The sequence below is a fragment of the Pygoscelis adeliae genome, unplaced genomic scaffold (genome assembly GCF_000699105.1).
Source record: "Pygoscelis adeliae isolate BGI_AS28 unplaced genomic scaffold, ASM69910v1 Scaffold227, whole genome shotgun sequence".
In the NCBI taxonomy this organism is placed as follows: domain Eukaryota; kingdom Metazoa; phylum Chordata; class Aves; order Sphenisciformes; family Spheniscidae; genus Pygoscelis; species Pygoscelis adeliae.
The window spans coordinates 4,215,075-4,227,886 of record NW_008825100.1 but is presented as its reverse complement, the minus strand read 5'-3'; the positions used below and the strand labels follow the sequence as shown (position 1 = coordinate 4,227,886).

Sequence of the window (12,812 nt, the reverse complement as noted above, 5' to 3'; positions counted from 1 at the left end):
GTGCTGTCATGGCATTTCATCCAGCTGTGGAGCTAGAGGGGGATCCCTGCCCTGTTTCTTGCTGCCTGGTGCATGGCAGTCACGAATGTCCTGATCATGACCAGCAGTTCAACTGGGAAAAGGCTTTGTTCAGCCCAGGAGAGCCAACCGGCTAGCAGCTGGCACAGTTGCTTGGGATGTGGGCAAATCATCACACAGGATTTTATTCCCCCAAATCAAACAGTGATTCAGCTTCACTGGCCTCTTTCAGTCAGTGTTGTTGGAGCCTTTCTACTTCAAGTAAATGATTTAATAGCCATCGGGGTAAGAAGCAGGGCTGGCAGTGCAGCCCAGTGGTTACTGCAGTCAGCAGGCGTGTGTCTGTGAGAGGTGAGCTCAGGACTCCCCTCCAGCAGGTTTATGTGAAGCGACTGCTCCATCAGGATGGACGGAGAGAGCCCAGCCTCACGGCATCCTAGGAAAGAAGTGCCTGTTCTGGGGCTTGAGGGACCAGCAGCTCGGGGTTTGCAGGCTGGATATGCTGGATCACAGATGACTTCCCAAACAAGGCAGCTGTTGGCTACTCTGGGCAGACGGCGCGCCCTGTAGTCGCTTCCTTAAAAAGTCTGAAAGATCTTTTTTTTTTTTGTTTTCTTTGTCCCAGCACAGAATGGAAACTTGCTGAAATCTCAGAAAAGGTTCAGAGAATGGGAAACGATTTCCCACCCATTTCTAGCCAGCGATGCTGTTTTCCTCCCCAGAAAAATATGCGCAGAAGAGAGGAAAAAGTCCCAGAGCATCCCATAAGTGCTCTGTCTGGAATCTCGCTGCACTCTGGTTTCTAAAGAATTCAATTTACATATGCAAGTTGGGTCGTCTAAACAGTTACCTTGTGGATTGGGAGTAGAAGAATGCAGCCTTGTCTTTCAGCGAGGATTTGAGGGAAGCATTAGTATTCCTTGAACTGCAAAGTTGATCGGCCCCAGGGAGGGTAGAAAGAAGGGTCCCAGGACAGCGTCTGGTGCCAGAACAAATGTCCAGCATCTGCTGCAGTCTAAGTAAGACGTGTGTTGCCGCTGCAGAAGGGGAAAGGGGAATAAGGAACTGGTTATGCGAAGAGTGTTTGTAGTTTATTGCTGCTGCTTATTGATTAAGGGATCATCTGTGTTTTTATGCTGCCCTTGGATTTAATCTGATGACAGGAGGAGGGGGATATTTCTGTATGCTTTGGGTGGAGTTTTCTTGGTGAGCGGCCAGGAAGAGGGACCATTTTGATAATGCTGTATTTATCCTGGGGCTTGGCCAAGGGATGCAGGGTAAGTGGTGGCTCTGGCCGTGTTTCAGTGAGGAGGGGGGGTGAGCCATCTGCAGCCCACGTGCCTTACGGGCTTGGCCGTTTGGAAGCAGATTCCGCTGATGTCCCTCTGCAGTCAAGATCATGGCAACATGCTTGTCTGTAAAGAGATGCCTAAGATTTCCTTGCCCTGAAGGAGCTCCCACTGAGTGCCTGGTGTTTCCTTTCAGGAGGGCTTTGCTGCCACTATTTCTAATGCAATACAGAGGTCTGAAATCTCCCTCCAGGAAAACCATCTCTTCTAATGTCCCTCTGATGGACCACAGCCACGGCGAGTGGTCAGAGCAGGAACCTCTGCTCCTGCCTCGCACATGAGCCCCGCAGGGTCTGATCCTGATCTAGCACGACAGCGCTGGAAGCAGCTGCGGGAGTCAGACCACAAGCTGACACGTGTAAAAATTAGAGGCTGACCATTTGGCTCATCGCTGGCCTGTTGTGGATAAATCGAAATTGGGGAAGAAAATCTGTTTCTGAGCAATCCGTGGATGTGATAGTTCATAGACCCTATAGGAAACTGCCAAGGAAACTTCTACCTTTTTACCAAGAAATTTGGACTTTCCTCCCAGCTTTAGGCTGGCTGGAGGACTGGGCTGGGACATTTGGCAGACACGGCCAACATCACTTAAAAATTCAGCCTTGAATTCTTGCTAGTTTAGAAACGGGATATTTAAACCCCTCCAGGAGAGAAATGGCTTCCAGTTGTGAGCTGTTGCATTTACATTTACCCTGCAAAGATAATGCTTTTTTTCTACTGAAAAGTTATTCCAGGCAGTTTTAAAATGTTTTTTAAAATATGTGGGTTATTTTTATTCTCTAGTGTGTAGAGCTGAGCCTGTGACAGCCAGTGTATCTGGGTCTGTGTATGAAATGGTACGGAAGGGCCAGTGTGCTCCAGTTAAAACGCTATAAAATGTATCTGAAATTGACTTTCTATAAGAAGAGGCAGCAGGGGGCAAAGGCCTATGGTAAATTTTTTATTGACCTTCATGGACTGCCATTCACTATCGCCAATGCCAGAGCTTTGGGCTCAACCTTTACTGCACCCTTTTGTTCACCACTTCACATCTCTGTTTTAATCTCCTCCTAACTCTGAGAGCGTAGGAAGACTGGGACAGTCTTTTGGCTTAAAATTTCCCGTATCTTACTTCAGGCCAAAGGATATTTTTGTTGTTGCTTGAAATCTAAAAAAGTTTTGAACTCTAAGAAGGTATCTTTAGCTTTTGCAAAGCAAAAAAAATTGTTTCTTCCGTTCAGAGCTGATTCTTTTAATATACACAGAATAAATAAAAAACAAGCTGTTAGCATGTCCAAAAAATGAGCACGTAAGCATAGCATGTTTTCCAAGTGCAAAAGAATTAGTTTGAAAGTAAAGATGAGATAGCTCAAACAGGGGTGTCTCTACATCAGCTTTTAAACTCATATTTATTCCATGCTCCAAAGTCCATGGCAGTCAATGGAAAGCATCTGCTGGCTTTAATAGGTGTTTATTCAAGATGAGAGGCAGAAGTAGCAGAGCAAATTGATACGGGAAGAGCCATCACCAAAGAACACCCATCCTGGGCATGCTGTAAATGTACTTGGCTGGAAATGTTATCGAACACCAGAGGAGGCAACAATACGGAGTACCTCATGGAGTTGTCTTGTTTCTTGTTTTGCTTGTGGGCTTTGGCCCATCACTTCTTTCTGGATCTGGGTGAGAAAGAGTTTTCCCATCTCTCAGAAGTATTCAAGGGAAAGAAACTAAAGGTAAAAAAGGTCTCCCTCTGAGGTAGAGAGGCACAGAGAAATTAATTTTTAAAATTGAAACTCTGGCAGATGAGTGGAATTAATTTTAAAATAATTTCCTATTTTTATTTCAATTTATGACCTTTTCAATTTCATTTTAACCTATGATGACTTTATGTTTCTCAACAAAACATCTCTTAGAACAACCACATAAAAATACCAGTTTTTTTTCTTTTGAGAGTGTTGAAGGGGGTACTCTGACAGTTTGGAAACTCTTGCCCTAACGTATTTTCCAAACACCAAAAAAGTCTTAAAACTAACCCTGTTCATTTTGATAAGTCAGCATTTTTGAAGGGGAGATTAGAGGGGGAGTGCTAGTGATAAATCCTCCCAAGGCTCTCCGTCTCTGTCTCTGAAAAATGGATCCCGCCTTCATTTACTTCTTTGGGCACAGTCACTGCTGAAGAAGTTGTATGTGGTTTTTCCTTTGAAACATCACTGGACCTCAGGCAACAGAGGATTTTGCTTATTCAAGTGGCTGTCAGTCAGCCCGTATTGAACACCTTGCCTATATGTGCTGCTATACTAATGCTTATCTTTGCTGCTGCCTGGTATCATTCAACATTCGTGCTCAGTGTCCTCAGATCAGGGGATTAGGTCAGGCCAATTTTATTATTAAGAATGATCCCAGTGCTGCTAATCTGCTTTTGAATAATAATTTTGAAAAGATTCCCTCTTCCTAAATGCACTAGTGAGCGCTTCTTTGTGTGGTTAAACTCCTTTTCCGTTTCCCAGACGCTTCCCTTCCCGGGCACCTTGGGCAGGCTGTCATTGAGAAGAGAGGAGTTGTTCATCCATAGCACGATTTTAGGTCACAGCTTTCCCTGGAAGCCCACAAGACCTAAGAGGCTTTTGTGTGAAGCATCAGCCCGACCTATTGGATCTACTATCAAACATTTCAGATAGCCCACGGTACTCACAAGATCTACATTAGATCGGACAGTAACGCAATGCATATTACTGGGTTTGGGCTGGAGAAGTCCCAGGCCAGCTTGCAAATCTGACAGCTTCCAGCAGAGTTTTACACGGGGAAAAAATGACGTACCTGTGTGCAGCGGGGAGGGGTGCCACGTTGGATGCGCCGCGCAAACACAGGTTTCTGTTGGACATCAGGACTTCTTCCGTCTGCAAATTAATGGCGACCAATGGCTGAACCAGCACTGGGGACATAAATCATGGGAAGGAACAGCGAGAAATGAGTACAAGGCTTTTCTTTCTATTTAGTAATTTATCAAGGGAAGTGGCACATTAATAAACAGATCTCCCTTGAGGTGTGGGAGTAACAGAGATAAATATGACTGTCAAATCTGGCCTGCTTCCTTCTGTTAGAGAAGGAGGAGACTGTGGGAATGCAAATGCAGAAAACAATATCTATAGCTGGAAAGATGCATATTATTTGTAGGACAGAAACACTGACAACTCAGCTGAGATGGAGCCCCATCGCACTAGGTGCAATACATGCAGAATAAAACACAAACCCTGTCTAAAGGAGCTCATCTAAATAGATGACACTGGGAAATAGGGACACAGAAATAAGAAGCAACTTGCTTAAGGAGATATGTCTATGGAGGACTGGGAACAGCACCCAAGTCTTCCCAGGTCATGGCCCATGTATTGACTCAAGATGCTTTATAGTCAGAAGAAAAAAAAGAAAAAAGAAAAAAAAAAGGAAAAAAAAAGTTTAATTAATTTAAATCAATACATTAATATGTTGTGGACAGAGCACAGTTTTGACCATTATGATCTAGACACACACAACCTTCATGTTGCTCGGTCCAGGTCTCTGGCGGGGCCCAGATTTCATGAACCGGGTGTGAAGTTTGGAAATGCTCCACTCCAGCCTTTAGGCAGGGCCAGCCTTTGCTGAGGGGAGTTTGTTTGCTCATTTTGGTTTGCTCATTGTAGTGCCCCTACAAACTGGCTGCTCCTTTTCCGGCTCCCGAGGGAAGTGCCGCTCACCACGGCAGAACAGGGCTGGAAACTGCCAGCCACAGGCGTTAGGAAAGTTTGAGTCTAGCCCCTCCAAATCATGGGACAGCTTTAACGCTCAGGAGGTGATTTTTACAGACCTGTGTGTTCTTTCTGTTTGCTACCTGATCCTTGAGTCATGTTTCCAAGCTTCTCCCTGCCCCATGGGGCTGCAAAATGTGGTTATACAAACTACTGTAAGAAGAACGTGTTCAGCAGTTGTGCAACAGTCTAAGTTTTAGGAGAAATTCCCAATATCGTCAGTATTGCACCTAGCAACTCTTTAAGCTTTTTCAGTATAGGACAAAAGTCACAAGAGTGCTTTGTTCAAGGACCAACTTAGCCTTGGACTTCCAGTGGGACCTTGGGCAAGTCATTTATCTTGTGCAACGAGGGACATTATGGTTATTAAGGGGACAGTGGTACTAAACCCCATCGATTACACAGCACCCAGACGTGGTAATGACAGAGCCACTTAAGTACACAGGTGAGTGACGTGGATACGAAGACTGCAACCCAGCCGCTGGTCTCAGGGAAATGTTGTCACAAACTTCTGCAAGCCAACGCAAATCAAGGAACTATTTGGTCACACTGACAGGATATATTTAACCTCCTTGTGCATCCCATTCACCCTCTCACACACCAACACTGTCGTCAGGACGGAAAGTTTATGCTCTTGCAAAGTGCCGGGCTTGTATTTGGTGGTATGCAACCAAAATCAGTCCCTCCAACCAGCTAGAGAAAAATAGCTCATACGGTCTCTCTGGGCAAGTTACTGTTTTATTCAGAGTTTAATAGGATATACCCACAGCAAGCTTTCTGGGGAGACCACCACTGGAAAAGCCAGGTAGTAATACAGTGCTGCGCTCATCAAGGGAAGGAGCTGGAAAAGCTGAGCCCTCCTGCACCCCTGGGTGGATGATGGGGATTACCAGCTGGAACCCATGGCCAAGTGCATATTTTACCCTTGGAAATCTTTTTTTTTTTAAATAGGCGACCTAAACGCTGCTCTCATCGCTTTGGAGGGATGAGCCATTCCAGGCAGGGCTAGGGCTGGGACAGGCTTTGGATCTGGTACCCTGGTATCAGGGAACATTGTGATATCGCCCATCCCCAGCTCCCATCCATGCCATGCCAGGTGGGTCAGGCCTGGGCAGAGTTTCCTCTGGATGAAGTCAGTTGTTCCAGTTAGCAGTGCCGTAACGCTGGGGGAGGCCAAATTCGTACAGTAGTAACTCGCCATGTATTGCAGATCCACAGACGGGACTGGCAGGGCTGGAAATGACTTCGTGCCTGAATGATTGACAATTGCTAATAGGGTCCAGCCACTGGCAGGTCCCCTCGGAGGGGGAGAGCTTGAACTTTGTGCCTGAGCTGCCAAATTGGTTTTCTTAAAACTCTAATTTACTTTCGGGGCTCCTGGAGCCTCGCCTCCTTCGTTAATTGGATGGTCAGCATTGTGCTCGCGCTCGTTTGGTTTCCGCTCCCTCTGCACACAAGCGCACACGCTGTTTCCAAGGGTCGTGCCGGCTCTGACGTGCGGCTCTTCTGTCCCACTGCTCCTGCCACCGAGTCAACGGGGACAGCTGCGCTCACGGAAACCTTGCGGGGCCTTTTCCCTTTGAATTTTAAGTTAATTTAGTGCTGATGAAAGGGGGTGATGGACAGGCTTGTTTATCCCCCGAGGAGGGCAAAGCAAGCGGGCGTTCGCAGTGCCGCCTGACCCATGTCACTCAGCACCCAGCAGAGAGGAAACCTCCCGTCAAAGTGTAGCTGGTCCCTGCGCTGCTCCCAGCTCCTGAACATCCCCCAGCAGTCACGACTACAGCAGGTCTCAGCACCTCCCGCCCCACCGCAGGAAGGGAGCAGCCCACTGGTTTTGTCTGACAAAGTCTGTCTTTCCTACAGTGTCCCGGTTTTCGAGCCCACGGGTGACTCCGAGATTAAGCCGAAAACGAGCCCTGTCTATCTCCCCGCTGTCTGATGCCAGCATTGATCTCCAGACAATGATCAGGACCTCCCCAAACTCTCTCGTGGCGTATATCAACAACTCCAGAAGCAGTTCAGCAGCAAGTGGCTCCTACGGCCATTTATCTGCTGGGACAATCAGGTAAAGCTTTGGGACCAGCTCTGTTCATCTGTGTAACCGTCCCCCCAAAAGGACCTTCACTTCCTCGCAACCTCTGCTTTTGTGCGTTGGGGCTGTGTAGTGTATTAAATCAAAGCCCTCATCTGGTTTTGCCTGTGGGATGGTACTTCGTGGCATATGGGGGGGTGGGGTGCTGGATTGGGATTATTGGTTACCAGATTTCCAGTATTTACAGTATGATCGTGCCTCCCTGCAGGCAGAAACAGAGAATAAATTTGTCTAAAAAATGCTCATTGTGCGCGGTTGGACTGATTAAGAAACCCTCTGATTTAAGAGATTGCCCCAAAGTATTCTCCAAATTATTGGTCCACATCCTTAAAAAAAAATGTTGCCTGGGCAGATTTAAGAGCCTAATTCTAAAAACATATTTAAAACAAATCTAAGCCCTTGAGTAAAGTTTTGCTCAAACCTTAATTAAAAAGCACTTACACTAGGCAGCTCTCTGTTGTCAATTCCTGCCATGATTGCTTCACCCAAGTTTCACAATGTTATTATTCTTTTTATTACTTAACTGTTAAAAATGTTAGTTCTAATTAACACTGATGTTGCAAAGCAAGGGTTTATAAAGATCATGCACTCCTAAAATTTGTAGGGGAAAACAGAGACATTGCCATTAGTAACTGTAACATTAATTTTATCAGTTACTTTATCCGGCAGCATCATTTAGAAATTGACTGTAGAATCAAACATAATGCTAACTTAAACAAACAGCAACTCCTTGTCTGGTAATCATATTTTTCTAGTCTTGTCATCTGTTGTCTTTAACTGGGTATACCTGTAGCATCTCATCTTATACTCAGATTTTAAGCTTTTGAGGGTAGCATTTGGTATTTTCAACATTCAATCTTACCCAATGGTCAGTTGTTAGCCTCCAAGGGAATAATCAAGTAATAATACTGAATTGGAAACTATTCTCGGTGTTCTAAAGGTGTATCTTGAATGTCAGGAATTGTAAAATGGGTAAACAGGATAACTGTCAGCAATTTGGGGTGAAAAGACTTTTTTATTATTATTTTAACAGTGTCTTAGTGGCAGGAATGAAATTCTTTCTCAGCCGCCCAGACCCAGATCCTAGTAGCACTTCAGAAAGTCATTTTTGGACTTTGCTGTAACATAACAAAGCTGTGCAGCAGTCTGTCATTCTGGAGCATGTATTTAACTCCCAGAGCTCTTTTACACTGTAGTGATTTTTGCCCTTTATTCTTTTGGTCAAATTGTCATTAACTGGTTTGGAACAGAAATACTAATTGTATGGTCACCAGCAATAAATATTTTCTCTAAAAGCAAAATTGGACATGAAGAGTGTTGTTAATTATGGCCCCGTTCTCTGAGCAGTGACACCATAGGCAGTTTTAGTGATGTGAGAGAAAATACCGTGAGGGTAAAGGTTCAGGACAGCCACCTTTTAAAGGTGTCAAATAATCGATTTTTGGTCTGAGAGTCTACGGTTTGTGCATCACCTGCCTAGAGTACAGGGAGCAGAGCATCTCCCGTGCTTCTCCATCTCTGCCGAGGGGCCTCACCCCTGGGACTGAAGCCCTTATTCCCAAAAGCAGAGCTTCATTTTTAATGCTGTCAACTGCTGCATCCTGGCTTGGACCTGTTGCCCCCGGTTAGCACCCAAGCAGCCAGGAGCTGATGGTGTTTTGGTCACCACTGACCTAGATTGGAGCTGAACCAGTGACCTACATATGAAGGGTGACATACTTCAGCAGTTCCCTGAGCCAGCACGCCCCTCACCTGAACGCAGAGTAAATTGCACGGTTTTGGACTATGTTAAATCGATAGTTATTCATCCTTGCTGTGATCTGTGCCAGGTGAGCCAGGTGATGCTGTTTTTTTATATCCAGGGAAGCATAATCCCAAGGTTGCAAGTCTGCAGAATAGGTCTGCCTGGGAAAACCCAGGAGCCTCGGGGGCTGAAAGCCAGATGTGGCCAAGTCCCATCCTCTTCCCCACTCCCTGCCAAGGGCTTTGACTTTTTTTAAACATAGGAAGCAAAGAAATTACAGTCAGTCTGATACGTGGGTCGAAATGATTCACAAGTTTGCTGAGGCACACACGAGACAAATCCTGTCTTTGCAGTAAAGCAGGCTGTCAGGTTTATTGTGGCATTGAAGGCATCTAGTTGGGGCATTGCAGCCTGTCTCCTGGAGCCTCCAGGAAGCCAAACTTGAATCAGTCGCTAGCCAATGTGATAAATATTGTTTAAAATAACTCCTCATCATTTTTTCTCCTCCTATTGCTGCAGCCCAGCATTCAGCTTCCCTCACCCCATTAACCCCGTGACGTACCAGCAGATCCTGACCCAGCAGAGAGGCCTGAGCTCAGCCTTCGGACACACTCCTCCCCTGATCCAGCCGTCCCCGACCTTCCCCCAACGGCAGCACATGGCAGTCATCTCTGTCAACCCACCACCGGCACAGATCAGCAGCAACAGCAACTGCATCTCTGACTCCAGCCAGGTAGGGATGACCATCCTGGCTCTCTCCATGCATGGCACATGGGGAAATGGAGGCACGTTCTCCATAGGATGAGTGCTACCCTTCATGGTGGCTGTGGGAGTTTTACCCACCCTCTTTTTACTCACGTTCTCCCTTTATGTTGCTTTTTCTTCCTCCTGGCAAAGCGTTTCTGGACTAGTCACAGCCAAATTTTGTGCCCACCTCCCTTCCTTGCACACACACGTACGTACCCACGCAGGAACCAAAGGCCTTGATCCATCAGAGCATTGAACATGATATGCAGGGTCATCTCAGGCAGCAAATCTCCTTGAACACATGTTAAGTGCTATTGAAATCGAGGGAATTCAGCAGATGCTGTAGTGTTTTGCCAGATAAGCACCTGAGCACTGTGAACCAAGCTTCATCAGTTCCTTCACCAATCCCTCCATGCCAATAGTGTTAAAACACCTTATTCCTTTCCCTTTAACAAATAAGTGCATCCTACCTAGGACATCTAGCCATTTTACTTATTGTTCCTTCTTTTTCACTAGCTTTATCTCTCGGGGTATCCCTGCTGTTGATTTTTACTGTTAAGGTTTGCAAAACCAGGGGCCAGATTGTGAAAACTAGGAATGTCATGATGTGTGTGAAATCCCACACCTCAAATGCGTCCTTGCGAATACCTGTGAGTTCACACAGGCGCATGCATGTGTGCACAAGCCCTCCATATGCACAGGTTTAGTGAATGTGTCTAGCACATTTTTAATCATTTTTCCTTCCCATTTTCATTCCTTGGAAGTTTAAATTGCAGTTGCTTTTCTCCCCAAAGACTTATTTCACCTCATTTCACACCCATTTCAAATTGTTGTTTTAGTTGTATCACACTGAACTTTTCAGACTGGTTTATTGTTTTAGGGTTTCTCAGGCTGCTGCGCTGCAAACTCTGTTTGTTATTGAAGGTTATTTGATTGATTGGTTTTGTTTTCTTCTCACAAACTGGCTACCAAAATAACGTGGCTGGCAGGAGTTATGCCTCTGTTTAATAACTTGCAGGACCAATCTTGAGCAATTAGCAAGAGTGTATTTAAAACATTGATGTTCCAGTTTTATGCACATACAATGGGATGTTTTTTCTCCTGAAGTTGTTCTCATTTTTAAGAGCTTAGCAAAATATACACATAGCCTTTCATGCACCCAGCGTGCCGGAGCCCTCACATGTAACCAGAGCCCCCCGCTCCCCCAGGAATTCATTTTCTCAACAAATCATTTCATCACACTGAGAAATAAATTCGTGGCTTGGGTGGGGGTTGCATAAGGTTTTGATGGCTTTGACAGGGACTGGATTACTCTGAAACGGGGCAGCAGCGGTGAGGCCAAGCTTACTGGTGAGCCTGCAGAAGCTGACACTGTCCTTGATTCTTCCCTCTCTTCCATCTCTCTGCCTTGCACAAGCCCACACGGCAATTATGGCCAGCAGGCCCATACCCCGTTGTCCCCAGCCACTCCTGAAGTTCAGCCTTGACTGACTTTTTTTAGTTAACCTTTAATGAAGAGGTGGGCTGCAGTCTGTCTCTTGTCCCAAACCCTGGTGCCATATCTTGCCTGGTTTTCTTTCCTAGAGCAAGCAGAGCAGCGAGTCGGCCGTGAGCAGCACAGTCAATCCAGTAATTAACAAGCGCAGCAAAGTCAAGACTGAAGTCGAGGGCTTGCCCCCAGCATCCCCAACCACACAGGTAACCTTTTTGGTGCAAGATGTGTTGTGGGGCCGAGGCAGCGAGCTGCTGGGTCTCGTTGTCTTTGGGAACCTTTTGCTGCAGCTGGGAGCAAGGCATCAAAGTCTGCCAGGCAGGTGGGTGTCTCTTGGAGCATGAAGCCCAGCAAGGTACAGGGCAGAGCTGCAGTGACTGAGTGAAGCATTCGATGGGTGCTTGGGACTCAGCTTGCTGTTGCTGTGCTTGGATAGAAAAAAAGAAGGGAGGGAATATTTCAAGAGTGATAAATTTAAAAATGATATCTGAGTTTTCTGTGCTGCAAAGCAAGCAGCATTAGTGTCTCAGAGCAAACATAGATGACGAGGGAATCTTGCATGTAGGTAGAAAGCTTGCAAAAAAAGGACGACTTCTTGATTCAACAAGGATTTGCTCCTAGAAACATCCTTTACACTGGTGACACAACGTTTGACACCAACAAGGGCCCAAAGGCCTTTGCTTTCTTTCCGGAGCTCTGTGATTGCAAACTGTTTAATGGCTGACAGTATCCATCTGACCGTCCTTTATCACAACTGTAAACTATCAGGAGTGCTCTGGGCACTTCATTTTCATGAAATATTAGGCTGTGTTATTGTCAAGCGAATGGAAGAGTTGATGACAAATTTCTCCTTCTGCCCTGGTTCAGAAGCAGGTCTCAGCATGATGCATGGGGACAGCAACGTGTGCAGTCATCAGGGGGCTGGTAAAATTGATGAAGATAGCATATCAGGGAAAGATAAACATGCTGTAGTCAGCACGATTAGGGCAAAGAGGCATCTCTCTAGAGCTTTGAGTTTAGGAGCGCATCTACACGCTGCTGCAAAAGCACATGCCCTGAAAAACCGATCTGGCCACCACCCGGGCTAATAGGACCATGTGTTTATTTCTTGCAGCAAATGAAAAAGGATCTGAAAGCCATCATCTGCTTTCTTAAGCATCTGTAGCAGAGGAGCTGTGGGACAGACAGCTGCTTGCCTGATGGCTGTCATCCTCCATTCTCTGCTCCAATTTGAGGAGGTGTGCACCCAACAGCGGGGAGTGCTTGGGTAGCATTAGCCTGGCTCAACCCTGCAGCCCTGCCCCAGAGTTTCATCCACTGAACCTTATGTGAAATAAGCACGGAAAGAAGGGGGAGAATCACTTAAAGTGGTGCAAGGAGGCTTGATTAGAATAGCAAGGTGAAATTAAGAGAAGGAAAATGCATGCTGGTTGTCTAATAGTTCCTAATGAGGAGATCTGGGAAGTAACACCCCAAGGGAAATGTAGGCTTCACGTCTTGCAGTGTTTCAGTATTGACTGGGAGATTACTGGAAAGTACCTTGTAAAAGACAGCCCATTCTTGGCAAGGAGAGCTGGTTAAAACGCTGAACGTAGTGGGCGTCTCC

At 46.0% G+C, this 12,812-nt stretch overlaps 1 protein-coding gene across 1 annotated transcript in view; it reads left to right on the top strand.

The window, feature by feature from the left end:
- GLI2 (GLI family zinc finger 2) overlaps positions 1-12,812 on the top strand; it is a 144,783-nt gene that overhangs the window by 110,527 nt on the left and 21,444 nt on the right. Inside the window, exons 5-7 of the mRNA XM_009327147.1 lie at positions 6,995-7,196; positions 9,487-9,700; positions 11,299-11,412. Coding sequence (XP_009325422.1) covers positions 6,995-7,196; positions 9,487-9,700; positions 11,299-11,412 — 530 coding nt within the window. The remainder of the gene's footprint in view (positions 1-6,994; positions 7,197-9,486; positions 9,701-11,298; positions 11,413-12,812) is intronic.